The sequence below is a fragment of the Cydia splendana genome, chromosome 21 (genome assembly GCF_910591565.1).
Source record: "Cydia splendana chromosome 21, ilCydSple1.2, whole genome shotgun sequence".
Taxonomy (NCBI): domain Eukaryota; kingdom Metazoa; phylum Arthropoda; class Insecta; order Lepidoptera; family Tortricidae; genus Cydia; species Cydia splendana.
Genome location: NC_085980.1, coordinates 10,848,001 through 10,867,680, shown reverse-complemented (window position 1 = coordinate 10,867,680; position 19,680 = coordinate 10,848,001). Strand labels below are relative to the sequence as shown.

The 19,680-nt window shown below is 37.2% G+C and overlaps 2 protein-coding genes across 2 annotated transcripts in view; one reads left to right on the top strand and one right to left on the bottom strand.

Moving 5' to 3' along the window:
* The window catches only part of LOC134801033 (uncharacterized), a 338,387-nt gene that overhangs the window by 267,848 nt on the left and 50,859 nt on the right, over positions 1-19,680 (top strand). The window lies entirely within an intron of this gene.
* Positions 1-19,680, bottom strand: part of LOC134801315 (uncharacterized) — a 45,032-nt gene that overhangs the window by 12,192 nt on the left and 13,160 nt on the right. The window contains exons 5-9 of the mRNA XM_063773857.1: positions 19,195-19,325; positions 17,395-17,476; positions 16,528-16,676; positions 8,632-8,727; positions 6,773-6,965 (exon numbers count right to left, since the gene is read on the bottom strand). Coding sequence (XP_063629927.1) covers positions 6,773-6,965; positions 8,632-8,727; positions 16,528-16,676; positions 17,395-17,476; positions 19,195-19,325 — 651 coding nt within the window. The remainder of the gene's footprint in view (positions 1-6,772; positions 6,966-8,631; positions 8,728-16,527; positions 16,677-17,394; positions 17,477-19,194; positions 19,326-19,680) is intronic.

The following is a 19,680-nucleotide window of genomic DNA, read 5'->3' as shown; positions in this document are numbered from 1 at the left end:
TGACTGTATTCAATTGACCAAAAGGGAAATATTTAATCCAGGCTAATGCCAAAATTTGAATTTTTATAAAGACACTTATTATGTGGTAAAGTGAATCATCTGAGGTCAATCTCGAGAAGTCTATTAGTAGAGTTCGACCAAGAAAAGTCTGCAGAGATGTTGAAAGCACACCAGTGCCAATGTTATTTATATGTCATAATTTCATAGAAGTTTGACGTTTAAAATAACACCTGCACTGGTGTGCTCTCAACATCTACTCGTATGCAGACTTTTCTTGGTCTAACTCTACTAATAGACTTCTCGAGATTGAGCTTGTGCTGTCTAAATCTCTGCAGACTTTTCTTGGTTTAACTCTAGCCACTAAAGCGATCCACCAATTACATATACTTACCATATTAATAGGTGTATATCAGCAAAATTTCAGATCGATATGGTTTTATAAGAAATAGGTAAAACTGACTTGAAGGATTTAATTCGATTTTTACTTTGTTACAAGTAAAGTTAAATAGTAAATAAAGTAACTACCTAAGTATGTATTTATCTATACACGTATGTATATATCGTCGCCTAGTACTCATAGTACAAACTTTGCTTAATTTGGGGCTAGGTCAACCAGTGTAAGATTGTCCCCAAATATAGATTTTTATGAACTCACCAGCTTTCACCATTCCATGCACCTGCCTCATTCCTATCAAACACGTCTGTCAAATAGGACTATAAAAAAATGCAAGTCGGACTCGCCCACCGAGCGTTCCTTACAAATTTAGTTATTGATTTTATTTATTTTTTACAAATTTATAGTTTTCAGATTATTTCCTGTACTTATAATGTAATACAATATTACTTGCCAAATTTCATAGTTCTAGGGCAACGGGACTTCTCGTTGACCTAGCTACCTACTACCCACCTACTTAGGTACCCTTTAAATTTTGAATCCCTTGAGAATGTCGAAATATACTTACGTATTTTGGCATAAACCACCGTATCTTTTTTTTACGTTAATGTAGATGTTTGATTTTTTCTACATCTTTAAGGGAATGTAGACCTGAGTATATGGTTTTAATTTCAACTCGATACCTCCACGCGTTTCCGAGATAAAGGATCTTGACAGACAAATGGACGGAGGACGGACGGACAACAAAGTGATCCTATAAGGGTTCCGTTTTTTCCTTATGAGGTATGGAACCCTAAAAAAGAAAAGTTCGGAAGCAGGATCCTGTAGGTACCACCCATCCACGAAGACAGAGGGTTTGTTGAAGGAATGGGTCATCGTATCACAAAATAATCTTTGAAAATAAATAAAATCGATGAAATAAGTACCAATAACCATGTGTCAGAAGGTACGAGGATGGCATCATCAATCACTAATTAAAAATAAGTCTATTTTCCAATAGAAAAGAACTTTAAAATATATAAAAAAATATATATTTTTTTCAAGCGTTTTATTATCTAACAGGGATTTTGAAGTCGATAAACCTGAAAGAAATAAAAATCAGTTTTCGGTAGCCTATGTTATTAGCTTTCATTTGGTACCATTTCCTTCAGAATTGCATGAAAATTGGAAAAGTTATTGAGCGGAGAGCCAAATATGTTTAATATTTAAGAAGCTAAAGTGCTTGCTATTTCCAAGCTAAACACGAGATACTTGAATTTGTGTAGAATGGTTCTGAGATTTTCGGGCAGTAAACTACACAGAAAACATTTTATGCCCGTACAAAGTTTAATATACAAGAATAACAAAAAATAAAGTCTGTATAAGCTTAATTTTATCGCCTTTAACATAATGGTATAAACAGATGTTACATTTTAGACCAAATACCTAACAAAACTGACAAATTACGTTTTTTTGCTCTCCTCAAAAATTTGTCAAAACTGGGTTACTTGTTTTCTGCTTAGGGCAGCCGAGTTGTACATTTTTACTTTTAGTATGGAAATCAGTCACATCATTTTATCACGAAAATTGACAGTGCCGCAGCAGTAACGTTGCAACAGATTACCTAATGGTGCTGCAGTCGCCACCCGAATGTCACTTTTATCATATGTTAGGAAGTCATTGAAAACGCGAGAGAAGCGAGCGCGAAAATTTTTTGATATAAAAAACGCATTTTGATAGACAGTTGTACATTTTTACTTTTAGTATGGAAATCAGTCACATCATTTTATCACTAAAATTGACAGTTTTGCAGCAGTAACGTTGCAGCAGAGTAATGCTGCTGCAGTCGCCAACCGAATGTCACATTTATCATATCTTAGAAAGTTATTGAAAACGCGAGCGAAGCGAACGCGTAAATTTTTCGATAATTTTTGGTGCCCCTAGACAATGATGCCCTAAGCAAGTGCTTATTTTGCTTAAAAGAAAATCCGGCACTGCAAATGACAATGTTTTTTTTTTCAAAGTACCCACCTTCGTGGCCATTATTAAGTGCTTAAGGAGGCGATACGTATGGATATGGATTTGATGTGGATGCGATATAATTACGATTAGGTATAATTTATGACGGATAAAATAAATCATTTTATGCAATTATACGCGTGTTGATATGTGTGTTTATTTTACCACTGCGTAACTATGGTAAACTCATTTTTTCTTGGTTACCTACTTAATGTTTACTCAGTTCCCCAAAATATGGCACTGTGCAATGAGGGGCAATTAAGGGGCCGGTATATGACGTTTTCGATTTAGACCTCACTTTGTAACCATAATTTGTTCAATAAGTGTTTAATAATTGCATTAAATTACACGTAAATTTGTTCACGAAGAAACCGTGTACCGACTCTTTGTGCCATTATATTTTTAATTTGCTGTTATTCTCTACAAATCGACACTAAAAGTATCAAAAAATCAAAATATGGAGTTCCGTTTGAGACAGAAGCAAAACAATTTTGTCTTTGACAGTAATTGAATTATTGTATGATTCTGAAAGCTAGATAATTCAGCTACCAATTTATTATCGATTTATATTTTTACTCACAAAGACAACACAGAAATTCAATCTCAAATGTAAACTTTCGAACAATTTCCATACATTGACGACATCACTCAAAATTCTTCTTCAAGTCAGATGCCCGTTGAGGCTACACCGGAGCACACGTGTACTTCTTCAAATGAAAATGACAGCTTGATTTTCTTGCTTTTGACAATTATATTGACATTAAATCAAATACGCACACGAGAAAGTATACCAGTAGATAAATTGTATTTCAAAAAATAGGGTACATAAATATCTGCCTTCGTCTCATTTAAATTTGATTTGCTGTTATAATGGTTGAAAACCGCAGTAAACTATCTTAAAACAATACGATTACAGTCGAATTTAAGTATTATGTTCCTTCAAAACTCGCTTAAAATGAAAAAAGTTTAAAGACTCATCTTTACTGATTGGGATAAATTTTTATTATGCTGGTATCATTTTGCGTCAGTTTAAAAACGTATTTGACTTCTGTACGTCAATGAATTTTGATGACAATTGTAATCTTGTATTATATTATACAAGTTTTATCTTAAAATATTGCCTATTAACAGGAAGAGTTATGTAATTCGTATAAGTAATACCTGAAAGTCTTGTACCTAGATCTGTAATACCATGGATTGCGACGAATAAATGATAATGATTATGCCGTTCGTTCCGTCTATATGTATAATGCGTGTACGTGCTGTTCTCTGAAAGTACTAGCGAGTTTTTGCGGCTTTGGAGACCGAGATGAAGCTTACAGGCCAATGGCGCTCTAGTTATTGTTATGTATACCTATGTATCGAATGTTTTATAAATTACCTATAAAAAGCAATGTTTTATTTCGATTAGGTCTACATTTTGTGCATATTGCATATCTGAAGTATTTTCGTACTAAACTTGAAACTTTCGTTGAAACTAAATAAAATAATTACTCCAAATGTACAGTCGCCTGCAATTTATGTTACACAACGAAGGCCGCAAAAATATCTGACACGATCTTATTTGTAGAACCATAAGAACATGTCACATATTTTTGCGGCGTTCGACGAGTAGGTACCGTCATTATCACCAACTTTGCCCGCTTTTTTTTTAAAACGAATTTCTCAAAAAACATCACATATGACTTTTTTTGCTCAGCACGTCCATTGTGATCAAACGCATCAGTTTATTTGAAAAAAATATATTTTTTACCCATTTTTTTGCGTTTTAGAGGGCGGGCAAAGATATCCGGGGTTTTCGCCAACATTGCCCACGTCAATTTGGTATTCAAATACAGCTCGTATGATGATGATGTCTAAGGATCACTTAAAGGTTTTGGGCAATCCTACCATTCCCTGTTAATAACTTAGCGATAAGTGTAAAAACTTTAAAATAAATTTGCTGGGCAATGTTGCCTACCCGTTTTTGCCCATTTCCAAATAAGGCTCGCCTAAGCATTTTACAAAGGCTAGGGTTGTCACTTTTGAGAAAATCTGTTACAATAGTTTAATGGCCAAAAATATGATTTTTGTTGTGTTTTTCATTCGTTAACGGGATAAAACATCTAAATAAAGGATAATAAGACAAATTAAATACAGTATATATTTATAAACTTATTTTAGTGTACAAACATAACCTTCTTTTACTTGCGAAGTTGGGTAAATTAGATGAAAGTGACAACCCTAATCCGTTTTTGGTGGTGGGCAATGTTGGTATGGATGCCAAATTACCGGATTACTTTGCCCACCGCTAAAACTTTTGTGTATTTAGGCCTTTTTAGTTTAAATCTCAATAGACATAATCTATGCTTCATGTGTTATAACTCAAACCCGGAAATATTTGTCAAAGGGTTCTCAATTTTTTCTACTTGCATTTATTATTTATAAATTTTTTGCCCGCCGAAATATACCCTATATTAGACAACTCGCTCAAATCAAAATTCCCAAGTCAAGTTATGCACAAGTTTGGTATATAGTTTTGTCAGAAATATAACCTATATTCTACTAAAAATAGCAGGGTGGCCATAACTATTATATTTTTTCTACATTAACGAATTTGTTTAAAATTGTCGTTTTGGGCAAAGTTTCCCTGGAGGCAAAGTTGGCGCTAATGACGTAACATATTATTGCAGGTGACTGTACATAAATGTTTCGGTGATTTTGAGATTATTTTTCAGGTTAGTTTACTAACAATCAAGTTATGCAGATACCGATTTCGTGAACGTATAAGTAGTAAGGTACCGCTATTGTTTAGCGATACCGATTATTTTTGAAGGTAAAACTATACCGGTTGAAATATAAAGATATTAAAATTACAGCAGGGACAACCATTTTTTATAGGTGTACCTAAACCATCATTGGCCGAGCGTTAGCAAAGGTCTCCGCTTCAGCTTGGGCAAAAATGCTTTTGTATGTTCTCCTTTGCAGATCACATTTCTCAACTGATTCTCGTGAAAATTTGTAAGCAGGTTCGATAGAACTATTCTGTTTCGCTTTATCCGCCAAAATGGAATTGCCACCCTGCTGAAACTTTATTTATTTAAATTCCTATTGAATGGATTTTGCACCTTATGAAAAACCGTATAGAGTAGTAAATAACATTTTACATCTGACTTAATGACATCTTGTTTTATTCGCTTTAATTGTACAAAACGCGTATCTCGACAAAGCAATATTAGGTAGTAAAACAGTCAACAATCAAATGAATTAAATAGGTACGTCACGTGTGACATGAACAGACAAGGAAAGCAAGATTAAATGCATTGTTTCTCTTTCATCTTTCAATGGAACGCTTTTACCCTCAAAGGAGGCTAGTGGTCAATACTAAACTAAAAGTCCAATCTTAAAAAAACATGATGGGTCACTGACCTGTCCCAGTAAAGTGAGGTAGTGTGCGTGAAGTGAGCTTGTGTGTGAAATGGGGTAAATTGACAGAATCTGAAATTTTACCCACCGCTACCGTCGCCTTAATATACTGTCGTTTAATTTTGTTGTATTATTAAATCAACACAAATTAAAACCAAAATATTACTTTGCTAATCGCGCTTTTTTCGCGGATTAGCAAAGTAATATTTTGGTTTTAATTAGTATGGATTTCCGCAAAGTAACGCCTGATTCTATTCACTATTTTAAATCAACACAATTATTCAATTAAATTTGTTGATATCCGTACGATTGATTGAAATTTTAGAAGAGGGGTCTTCTAAACTTAGAGTTAATTTGGCAAAATCCTTCCTCGGTGGCTTATTTATGTCAAATCGTATTAAATTCAGCGCCATTTGTTAGTTTACCAGAGTAATCTATAGTGTTAGTACATATTTGAAAAAAGTTTGCCCCTCCTTCCTAAGTAGCGCCATACGATTCAGGGGCAAACTTAAGTCAATCGAGTGTTGTGGCTACCCCCCCTTTTAGGGGTTGAATTTTTATAGCCTATAACCTGGCCGGGGATTTTCTCGACAGATTAGTAAAGTTTTCATCAAAATCCGTTCAGCCGTTTTCACGTGATGCGCGTTCAAATAAACAGACAAACAGATAAACAGACAAACAGACAAAAATTCTAAAAACTGTTGGAACGTGTTCTGTTATCAATTCTAAGTATCCCCAGCCAACTTTTTTTCAAATATCTTCCATGTACAGACTTTCGACCCTCTTCAGCTTTATTATATGTATATAGATTCCATTGTCATTTAGTTAGCTGTTGGATCTCCTTATGTAAAAAAAAAAAATTTGTTAAATATGCATCAATATCAGAAATAGCGGCCGCCGTTTTGAAATTTTAACGTAATAGCTCAACATAAGTTCCCGGCGCAATAGCCGATCGTTTATCTCCCTCCCACTTACCTGTTGAGACAGTGAGAGTAAAGCCCACAAGGATCTGGTTGGTTCGGATCGCAGTCGCACTGCGTAAGCGAGTTGGCGTCTACATCTCTTCGAACGACACTGCCGACCGGCTTGTTCACTTTCAACTTGACGTAGTGCGGTGGTAGTAGGGAGGATGCGATGTCTAGATCTTCTTCTTCATTAGGTTCCATTTCTAAAAAAAAAACAATCGCAATGAAAGTAATATAGAGACAGGCATTAGGGTGGTATTCCACCTGTCCAATTTTTACGATACAGGGACGTACAGATTAGGGCTCGCGGTCGGGTCCGGGTTTCGGGTACCCGTTGCCGGGGCCCCGTTCTCGTGCTACACGAAACCGGATTTCTGGCCCGTTCGGAACGGGTAATTAGGATCCGTGTAATTAAGATCCGTGTACCCGTGTTACTGGATCCGGTGTGTCCGGATCCACGGATACAAGGGTCCGGCCCGTTCTCGACGTATAGTGACGATCGGACGCGTTCTTTATAAGAGCGAAGAATTAAAAGTTTATAACGAACAATAATACATTACCAATAACAAGCAAAACAAATAAAACAGAACAACTAGATCCGGAGCCGAACGCAAATCCGGATCCGAACGCACTACACGGGCACGGATTTTGACGGGTTCGTGTAATTCGGAGGCTTAGCATTAGCACCGCCGGGGCTGAAGTAGCATGACAAATACGAACGTTTTCGAGAAAATACGATGGAAAATAATTATGCACTACATCTGTGCCGCATGAACCGCATCAACTAATACAGTTGTCTGATTTACACAATTTTACGCGTGTCACTTGAATTTAATTTCGTAATCAAACTTCATGTTTTTTTTGGCTGGTAAATTTAGAACTCTATAACTGCAGGAGTTAATCATATAATATATTATACTCGCCTACCTGTTACCTATATCATATAAACGATTGTTTTTTGCCATACAAAAAAAAACATGATTTGTCGATATGCCGTGAAAACGGGTACTTTCACGCCTGAAAAGACTTCGCAGTTAAATAAAGCAAAACAATCAGAGCCATATAGTGAACCATGGCACGAGTCAGCTGCCGCGGTCAGGCGTGGTAGGAGAAAACCTCCCACCCCGCCGTATCCGGACAGCCTCGCTCGCGGTCTGTGAATGGTTTGTGTTCATCATTTTGTTTTGTTTTAACCTAAACGTTGATGTTACGCATATCAACCATTAGGATATATTTATATCAACCAATATACCATTCGTAAGTCTTGACGCAACGAGATAAGGTCTACAAATGGTTTAGTCGCTATCAGATATATCGGAGCGGACGAGGTGCTCAAAAATATCTTAAAACGCACTCTAACGCGTTCACAATAGAGACGTGTTCAGATATTTTGTGACCGCCTTGGCCGCTCCCATGTATATGACGGCGACTGTCCGTTAAGATTGCTGCTGTTAATACCAGGAACCAACCAACCTTCAAGAGTCAATCTTCTAGCGTTCTAGGGTCAAACGATATTGCCAATTCCCGATTATTACTGTAAAGGAAGACTTTTCATCAAACGCGACTTACTGTCGGTTCTGCCTTGCGTTTATATTATAAGTGACTTCAGGCCGCGTAGCCAAGATGCCAATGGCTTACGCTCCGTAGCGATCGAAACGCAACTGTCACTGTCACACTAATATGGAAGTGATAGAGAGACATAATGCTTTTCGCTGTCGAAGCGATAGCGATTGTAACCTTGGCTAGGCCGGCTGAGCATCATATCTTGTAACAATACTTACTGAGACGATAATACATGAAACGCTGACAAGATGCAGAATTTTCACCTAGCTAGAAGGTTTAACCTTGCATTACTAGGGTAATACTTACTTTTTAATATTTCGCAAGCCCGCTGCGCGTGTTCCATGGCGGTGGTGAAGGCGGCGTCTATCTTAGATTTCTGACTCGATATTCTGCCGGAATCACCTGAAAATACAACAGGTTGTAGAGTAAACCACCATTGAACAAGCGCTACTAGCGGTAAGAGCGTGCGACTTTCAATCCGGAGGTCGCGGGTTCAAACCCCGGCTCGTACCAATGAGTTTTTCGGAACTAATGTAGGTACAAAATATCATTTGATTGTCAAGTCGCTTTTCGGTGATCGAAAACATCGTGGGGAAACCGGACTAATCCCAATAAGGCGTAGTTTACCCTCTGGGTTGAAAGGTCAGATTGCAGCCACTTTCGTAGAAACTAGTCAATTCTTGTGATTAGTTGCCAAGCGGACCCCAGGCTTCCATGAGCCGTGGCAAAAAGCCGGGATAACGCAAGGAAGATCCCATCTTCTAGGAGTAACTGTAGCCAATTACTCTGAGAAGATGCGATAGAACTGTGCCGAAAAGGGTATTTTCCTACTAGTCAAATCAGTTACTTTTTTAGAATAGGCCTGATGACAAATTTTGAAAACCCTTTTAATATCGTCGGTACACTTGTATTAGTTCCGAAAAACACTATATTTCAGTTATACTCATAAGATTTAACATAGATAATTGCATTTTATTATAGCTAGTTTAAACTTCGCGCGAAAACGCCTCGCATGCCATTTGTGACGTCATCATTTAGTTGGTGGTAGGGTGGTAGATATTGTTTACATACTTACAGTTACGAATTTCCCTTGAATCCGAAGCACCATATATTACGATTAGGGATGATAAATACATTACAAAAAATTATCACAATAACTCATTTTACACAAAAACTCTCACACGGTTGCAGTTTAAGATGAATTATTTAGATAAGGTAAGTACCCCTATTAACGACCCCATTAAAATTGGCATTCATTACCGCGGTATGTACGAAATAGCGTTTAATAAGAAAGCTTATTAACTTTCTTTGAATCTAAGAACACAGAAATAAAGCCTTATCTTTTGACTGTCGAATAAGTATAACATTACTACGAAAACATCACGCAAAAAGTCGAAAATCGTAAACCAGCGCATCAGGAGCGCAAGATTTGGTTGCTCCATACTAACACGCAACACCTCAAGTAAGTAAACGCGTATTCTATTTAGTGATTAGCGTAATAATAGTAAATATTATGGAAAGACTAAGACTTGAGATTGATTCTTAGTTATTATCTTTATGATTCCCAAATACTTTATTTGTGATATTTGCTCGGCAATAGGAAAAAAAATGGAAATTAAAAACCTCGGTGTTAGGTTCCATTTTCTTTGTGTGACACCTAATTTCGAGGTATACCTCGGTAATAACCGAAACAGTATTTTAGATTCGAGCGATCTTATATTCATATATAAATGCACATTACCTTGACTTTTGATGTTATTGAAATATTTAACCACCTATAAAGCTAAAGAGCTATTAACGTGATATGAAATCTATGCAAGAACTCTTAATTTTGGTTACAATTTTAGACACCTTCTCAGACGTTTTCTTAGAAACCCTTATATGAGAAACTCGTTCAAGTATTCATATAAAAACAGAAGTATGGATATAAAGTTTATTTTAACCATTGTTTTGTAATATTTGAAATCATCTATACTGATTGTATTAAAAAAATACGAGATAACTATTTATTTTTATTAGTCGTAAATGGGTTTTTAAATTATTTGAATTGAACCGTTTAACGATGGTTAGAAAAGACATCACTCGGTAATAAGCTGTATGAGAACCTAATACAGACCCAAAATTTTAATGTAGGTACCGTTGCACACAATATTGTTTCAAAGGCAGCAAACATAAAAGGATATATGTAATTATAAATAAAGTCAAAGTAAATATTGGTTTTTAGATCTTTGCCTAGAAGTTAGCATTTTTTTATACAACACTTGGCTATTGTGATCTTATAGACAAAGGAATCATATAGGTAGTATTATATAGAAGTGCTGGAGTAGAAAAATAAATTTTATGTTATTTTAATAACAAAATAGACACACAAACATACAGCATTAACAATTTGCAATGATTTCGTGTCTGTGTGTGAATGCCCTACCGCCCTGGTACCCATTGATCCCTATCATAAGCCCATAGTAATTCGTATGAACTTCTCAATAACAGACCCCTTACTTTCAGCTCCTCAGGTGAAATTCTTCTATAATAAGGGTGATTACGAGTCTATTAATAAGGAGTTAACATTCATAAATTGGGAAGAGGAGTTTACTGGACGTACTCTTAATGAGTCAGTTGATTTCTTTTACGAAACTTTCAAGAGGTTAAGGGATAGTTACATACCTAAAAAGAAAATTTATTCTGATTCGTATCCGGCATGGTATTCATTAGCACTAAAGAAGGTTCTAAAAGAAAAATATAAATACTTTAAAAAAATTAAGAGATATGGTAATATATCCGATTTACTTTCATTTAATGTTCTGAGAGACAGGGCGCATAGATTGGAGCAGCACTGCTTTGATATATACATGGAACGTGTGGAATCGAATATAGAGAAGTCCCCTAAGCAGTTTTGGGCATTTGTTAAATCTCGTTCGACTTCAAACAAAATTCCTAGTTGCTTGAAATATAGTAATAGGTCGGTTAACAATGGGCCAGACATTTGTAACGCTTTTTCTGAATATTTTCCTTCTACTTTCTCCTCGTTAAATGTTCCACCTCAGGTAAATCATAGTACGGGTTGTGTATCCGGCTTGGGTGGTGTTGAAGTGAACCCGAATATGATCACCAAAATACTACTCAACTTGGATTCAGCTAAATCTGCTGGCCCGGATGAGTTACCAGCTCTATTTTTAAAGAACTGTGCGAAGGCACTTGTCATACCTACTGTTCTATTATTTAGACGCTCTTTAAAAGAATGCACAGTTCCTGATATTTGGAAATCAGCCTTTATCACCCCTGTTTTTAAAAAAGGATCTAAAACGGATGTAACTAATTATAGACCTATCTCTAAGCTATGTATTTTGGCCAAGGTTTTTGAAAAAATTGTTTATGAACAAGTATATAATTCACTTAAACACTCATTTATTTTAAATCAACACGGTTTCTTACAACGTAGGTCTACTGTTTCAAATCTTGTGTTATTTAATGAATATGTATCTAAGGCAATGGATGACGGCTTTCAAGTTGACGTTGTCTACACAGACTACAGTAAGGCCTTCGATAAAATGAACCACCGCTTATTAATTTCTAAACTTGAAAATATAGGAATCAATGGAGATCTACTGAGATGGTTCACATCCTATATTGATAATAGATCTCAGGCCGTAGTTGTCAACAATTACATGTCAGGGTGGGTAACGGTTCCAAGTGGAGTCCCCCAGGGATCTTTACTGGGTCCGTTACTTTTTAATATCTTTATTAATGACATTGGGAACTGTTTCACTTACTCTAACCTACTCTGCTTTGCTGATGATATGAAAATTTTTATAAAAGTAAAGTATCACCATGATTCAAGTCTCTTACAGTCTGATTTGTTACGTCTAGATGAGTACTGCCTGGCTAATGGGCTTGACCTGAATCCTTCCAAATGTTTCTCAATGTCATTTTCGCGCAAATATAACCCAATTGTTACTTCTTACAGGCTTAAGGGTCAACTTCTTGTCAAAATACCCTTTATGAAGGATCTTGGAATCATCCAAGACTCCAAATTGCTTTATGATAAGCATATTGATAGTATAGTAAGCAGTGCATATAGGTCATTAGGCTTCATAATGCGTAATTCCACTCACTTTAAGCAAGCTAAAACATTGAAAGTGCTATATTGCTCATTAGTCAGAAGCAAGCTGGAGTACGCATCTCAAATATGGAATCCCTGCTATTCTACATATACTGAAAGAATAGAACGTATTCAACGTAAATTCATTAAATTTCTGTGTTTCAAAATTAAATCTCCTTATAGCTCCTCTAACTATCTATCTATTTGTAAAAGACATCACTTTGTACCACTTCAAAAACGGCGGGAAATAGCTGACATAAGTTATTTACTTAGTATCACTACTGGTTTGGTGGATAGTCCTGAACTACTTTCCAATCTCTCTTTTAATACTCCCACTCGTTGTAAAAGGTATTATCCTCCTATTTCCATTAAATTTTCATCGTCCAAATACAGACAGAATAGTTTCTTGTCGCGTGCGAGTAGAGCTTTAAACAACCTGGCAAACCAATTAGATATAGATATATTTAATTGTAAGATACCTTTGGTTAAACATTATTTGACGCTAAAATGTTTTGATTGAGCATGTGTAATCAATCTTTGTTTGCTACTTTTCTATTGTATTTCTGATTGTAGGTGTTTTAAAATATTGTCATTTTTGGATTGTACTTAATATGTAGGTACTGTAAAAAACTTTATGTTGTGTGTTGCTGTGTCCGAGCGTTGACACTTTTCATTTAAGTAAACTTAAATGTAATAATCTGTAGCTACATGTGTGATCCTGTAATTGGCTTTCCATCTCTTATTAATTTGGCATACTATGTATAGATAGCTGTTGGATCTCCATAACATAAATAAATAAATAAATAAATAAATAAACATTAACTTACACAGATCTTGTATATTTATATTGTGTAGAATATAATTGTGATAGCTTAAACTTTTTGGCGCAACTTGCCCTCCATGTCCGGTTGAAATAATTAAGTACCTATTTATTTAACGTAGATAGGTAATCAATTAAACAAGAATTTCGACAGCATCACACTTGCTCGTAAAGGGTAGGTAACCCACGATGTTATTAGCGTTAAAGGAACCAACTATTTTTAATTAAATTCATTAATTAAGTCTTATAATATGAAAAGCGTACTGTACTGAATACCTATACCATTTTTTATCCATTATTGTCAAATAAATATTATTTATCATAATTATGGAACTAAAAATGTGACGGGTTATCCACCCTCGTAAAAAGGAACCCACATCCGCGGTATTTGGGTCACAGTGGTCCATTACCACGGTAATAGGCGATTCCGACATGTTAGTTTTGATAATTATTTTTTCCTTTATACGTTTCTAAAACAAGGCCAGAAACTAAAATAATATAAACTTTAATTAACAAACTAACATAAAAAAATATGTCTTGGTCCATACACCGCCGGTTTATGCTTAATTTTTGGCTCTTTTTGGAAAACTTGCTTAACCCCCTCGTTAATAGGGGTACTTACCTTACATGTAAATTTTGAGTGAAAATCACTGCACGCCGCTTTTACTTTTGAATTTTTCATTTTTTCTAGTTATGACAGCCAACATGGCAATGATAGTTCCATTCAGCCAAATAATTAAAAAAGTTCGTTGTTGAAATATCGTATTATTTAGCATTTTATTTAAATAATAACAAATAGATATCTACTTTAAATCGTGTAATAATATTTTTTGGACGTAATAAATGTTTAGTGGCGAAATAACATTTTTTTTGCACCTTTCGAACTCTTTGGTGCCCACGTATAGATTTCGGTCAATGAGGTTGTCTATGTTGCTCTAAGAAATATGTTATGGATTGATGACGTCACTGTTTGGAACGTTTCTGATTGGCGTTTCAGTAAAAATGGCCGATTGGAGAATTTTGCAGTTTTATTTTATTGAATATATTAATAATCCTTCAGTTTATACTGAGATTGGGCCATTTTTTAGAATCATTTTAACATATATGTTTCGTTGAAACCATTATTTCCATGATTCTTTGTTACTTGCAACAGGCCTATTGTCAAAACGATTTGCTAATATGGAATTTATATGAAACATTACATCGTGACGTCGCGGTCAACTCACCTACTTTTTATATTTATATCCGATTTATTAAATAGAACTTATGTTTAAAAATAACTTCTATCTGTGTTTTTCTAATAATTATCTGGTGCTTTATTTCATGCATGGTGTAAAATAATTTATTTTAAATACAGTATAATACCCTAATATCGGGAAACTAGATGTTTCTAAGAGTTCTCGATATTTCGGCACAGTTCTAATGCCATAGGGTGTTCCCCATGATAATTAGGTAAGAACCGCAATACGAATTCCCCACGCAAGTGTTTGACTGTTATAGACCGGGAGATAGTGACACATTTTACTGGGTCATTTGTACCAGTATGGCGGTTCGTCAGGGGTCTAAGCATGTAATGAAGGAAAGAAAATGCTATGACCATAGCGCTGGTACCGGCGGCCCAATCGCGTGGGCGTTAGTCGAACGTGTCGGATAAAATACGAGTGTCGAACGATTTGTACCACAAAAATCCTCGTATTATTCGATAGTCCATAAAAAAGAAGTAGGCGGTAGCGTAATGCCATACTTCTCCGGTGTGACTTACAGCCCGCCATACTGAGGCGAACACGTTAATTAAAAAAAAACAATTCAACCATTTGTACCAAGCTAATTTTTGCACAGGTGATCATCGTCGAGCAGCCATTCATGGACATCACCATGCCATACTTTTCGGATGGTTCCAAATGCCCGCCATACCGCCGCAAGGAAGTTAATTTTTTTTTTTTTGCTAAACGATTTGTACCAGTATTGCATTTAAATTTTTGGAGAGTATTTGATAAAATGTGACCGTTATTATAATTGCCATACTTATAGTAGGGGGAAAAAGTGCTGCCATACTTGAAAAACTTATTTAATCGACACGTTTCAAAAATACGACTATACAATACGTAAAATAATTTTTTACAGCATGGCATCATCATATTCTGTTTGATTGGATACAATTATACCTAAAAATAAATTATTCCGGATTATAACTACGGGGCGGACGACTGTGAGACTTAAGCCAAGACTTAAAAAATAAAAAAAAATTTGACGATTTGTACCAGTATGGCATTTGGATTTTTGGAAATTATATGATGCAATGTGACCATTATTATATTTGCCATACTTCTAATAGGGGGAGAAAGGGGCACCATACTTGAAAAAAAAAAAATATATTGTACACATTTGCCACCTCCTACAGGTATGGCATTATGAGATTTCCATTTATGATCACACAGAAAGTCTTGAAAAAAAATTACAAGGTGGTACAAATCGTTTAGCAATAAAAAAAAAATTAACTCCTTTGCGGCGGTATGGCGGCCATTTGGAACCATCCGAAAAGTATGGCATGGTGATGTCCATGAATGGCTGCTCGACGATGATCACCTGTGCAAAAATTAGCTTGGTACAAATGGTTGAATTGTTTTTTTTTAATTAACGTGTTCGCCTCAGTATGGCGGACTGTAAGTCACACCGGAGAAGTATGGCATTACGCTACCGCCTACTTCTTTTTTATGGACTATCGAATAATACGAGGATTTTTGTGGTACAAATCGTTCGACACTCGTATTTTATCCGACACGTTCGACTAACGCCCACGCTATTGGGCCGCCGGTACCAGCGCTATGGTCATAGCATTTTCTTTCCTTCATTACATGCTTAGACCCCTGACGAACCGCCATACTGGTACAAATGACCCAGTAAAATGTGTCACTATCTCCCGGTCTATTAGGATGTTGTCCGGGATCTATATAGTATACCACACAAAACTTACCTTCTTGGAAAGGGAACACTCTGCCTCTGTTGACCCAGTACCTAGTGGTCATACTGTCCGAAGAACCTCACTACGAATTCGCCTGGCGAGTGTTTGACTGCTAGAATGTTGTCCGGGAGATCCCAGAGATCTGTATAGTGTAGCACACACAACTTAACTTCTTGGAAAGGGAACATTCTGCCTCTGTTGACCCAGTAGTGGTCATACTGTCCGAAGAACCTCACTACGAATTCGCCTGGCGAGTGTTTGACTGCTAGAATGTTGTCTGGGAGATCACAGAGATCTGTTAGTGTAGCACACACAACTTACCTTCTTGGAAAGGGAACACTCTGCCTCTGTTGACCCAGTAGTGGTCATACTGTCCGAAGAACCTCACTACGAATTCGCCTGGCGAGTGTTTGACTGCTAGAATGTTGTCCGGGATCTCTGTAGGGTGAAGGACTATGCCCGGCCACCATCTGAGAACAAGAGAAAAATTGATCTTAGCAGTGATATGTTTGTTATTTTTGACACTTAGAGCATTTAATAACCGGAGTCGCCTTTAAGAGCTTACCCCTCTGCCGAAAACCTTGCACAATTGTGCAAACTTTTGTATGGACTGACGTTTAACTGACATGGTTATTTGTACGTTACGTACAAATCATATAGAAATAGTCCCTTCCCCCGTAAAAATCGGCAAACTGTTTTGTACAGAAAATGACAGCCAAGGCGTTTCCAGTTACTAAATGCTCTAAGTTTTGACACGATTTCATGTCTTTTATTTGAGGTTGTAACACTAGTAATTCAAATGCTCAATATGTTAATACACCTATTTACTAAAATATTAAGCGAGAGCCGGTTTTAAACAATCTATTTAAATCTATGTTTTGTCTGTCTATGACCCACTTTTTTTAAATTACGTCAGCTTGAAGTTGTATTCTATCCAATGAGATAGGAGCGTTTCACCAGTAGGCCAAGCACATGATTGACGCGACAGTATCTCGCTACTGTACGCTCGCTACGGGACGGGTAGTCTATCTCGCGGCGAGATACTGTCGCGCCAATCATGTGCTAGCCGGGCAGTGTCCATATTATAAACGCTTTTCTTTTAATAATTTCCCAAATTTCAGACAGCATATTTCTTAACAGGTTTAATCGTAATCAATGTTATCATGCAAATTGTACAAAGTAGCATACCTGTAGTGTCCCAATTTGACCCACACCATCTCCCCATACAGAGGCAGACGTCCAGTTTCACAATCTTCGCACATATAGCTTCCTGAAATTGAATATACAATATTAGCAGTTGCTTTCAAAAACTATACTCAAAAGGGTACGCGGCTCTTATACATTTTCCCAAAAATGTTAGAGCTGCAAATTGATAAGTAGATAGCGCTGTGCGGAGCCATACGATTTATAGTAATTAAGCCGGGTACTCATTAGCGAGCCGTAACCGTAACATGCGTGATAAAGTAACGAGGTTCTAGTGTGTACGCGTGTTACATTTTCGGCTCGCGACGTCGCCGGAACGCTGTCACCGAGCGTACTCATTTTGCGAGCTGTAACTGTAACCAAACAGATACAGTACGAGGTTCTAGTGTGTACAAGAAGGCCACTAACAAGCCGGATCTGATCCGCAGTTTTGGTTTGTAACTCCACGATGAAGTATTTCTCGCTTGTGCAGCATACATACTAGATGGCCTAGATGCCTACTCGAGGATCATAAACGGCCACGATGATGGGGGATTCATAGAATGTATCGGGAAAGAAGATCCATAGAATACTTACTTAGTACACTATTTTCCCTGTAGGCATCTATCAGCAAAATACATTTATCTTCTGACCATTCACTCATGACGAAGAAATACTCGAATAATATAGTTGGTTCGCAGTGGCTAGCAACAACTGATCTTGACGTCCTCGAGCGCACTGTGAGCGCCCTTTGGTTCGCGGCAAAAACCGACAATCGTCGGATCGCTGCGAGTCGCTCGTGTAGCGTTCGTTGCAGGCTCGCGAACCACGTACACACTATGTTTGTGGTAACAATCACAGTTACAGTAACGTGCAACGTTACGGGTTCAGAAATGAGTACGTTGTAAACGTCGGATCGCTGCGAGCCGCTCGCAGCAGGTTTGCGAACCACGTCCACACTATGTTTTTGGTGACAGTAACGGTTACAGTTACGTGCAACGTTACGGGTTCAGAAATGAGTACGTTGTAAACGTCGGATCGCTGCGAGCCGCTCGCGTACCGCTCGCAGCAGGTTTGCGAACCACGTACACACTATGTTTTTGGTGACAGTAACGGTTACAGTTACGTGCAACGTTACGGGTTCAGAAATGAGTACGTTGTAAACGTCGGATCGCTGCGAACCGCTCGCGTACCGCTCGCAGCAGGTTTGCGAACCACGTACACACTATGATTTTGGTAACAGTAACGGTTACAGTTACGTGCAACGTTACGGGTTCAGAAATAAGTACGTTGTAAACGTCGGATCGCTGCGAGCCGCTCGCGTACCGCTCGCAGCAGGTTTGCGAACCACGTACACACTATGTTTTTTGGTTACAGTACATGCAACGGTTACGGTTACAGCTCGCTAATGAGTACCCGGCTTTACTGACGCATAATTTACAAAGCTGTACAGTCCAACCTACTACAGAATTGTGTCATAATTGCAATATTTTTCACTTTCCTTCCATAAGTTCCGTCGCGTTAAGAATGCAGGAAAATCATCTTTGTCCGACGGCCTAGCCACGCCCGTAACCAATCAAATCGTTCCTAATTAGGAAGTCAAGTTCGGCCCGGACAGTAATGATTTTACTGCATTCTTAATGCGAATGAATAAATGTGTTAATCTCTATGAGTTCATGGGTTTAAAAAAATCTTGAAACTCATTTAAATGAGGGTGACTCTCTTTGAATGATTCTAATCATGGCCAACATACAAATTTGCATTTATGAAGGCGAAGGTGATTGAAGAAATATAAGGAAATATTACCTTCAGGCGGCTTGATATTGAGGCATTCAGCGTGGAACGATGTAGGGCAGTACTCGCAGCAAATAAGGGTCCCGCCAAGCGCACAGATGAAGCACCAGCCCGTGTTCACGTGGCACGGGACCTTGCCCGGTCTGGTGATATAAATAAGAGATAAGATTGTGTGGGTGTGGTGTGTTTCGATGTATTTGGAGCATTCCATGAAGTTGCCTACCGTTGTCCCGTACAAACGCAAATATGCTGAAGATTTGCAAGTTTACGACTTTCTTTTTCTATGACAAATGGTCAAAATATGCCCAGAATAATAACCATCGGTTTCAAACGCCGAAAAAGTTATAATTAACGAAATGAAATGAGTTTGTACGGGACAGCCCGTGGAATGCTTTGTAACATGGTTTTTAAAGCACTGGTGATAATTATTTTTGCCTCTTGGCCTGTCTTTCTGTCGTTTAGTTTAGTTTATCAAATTTTGTTTTACACATTATACTG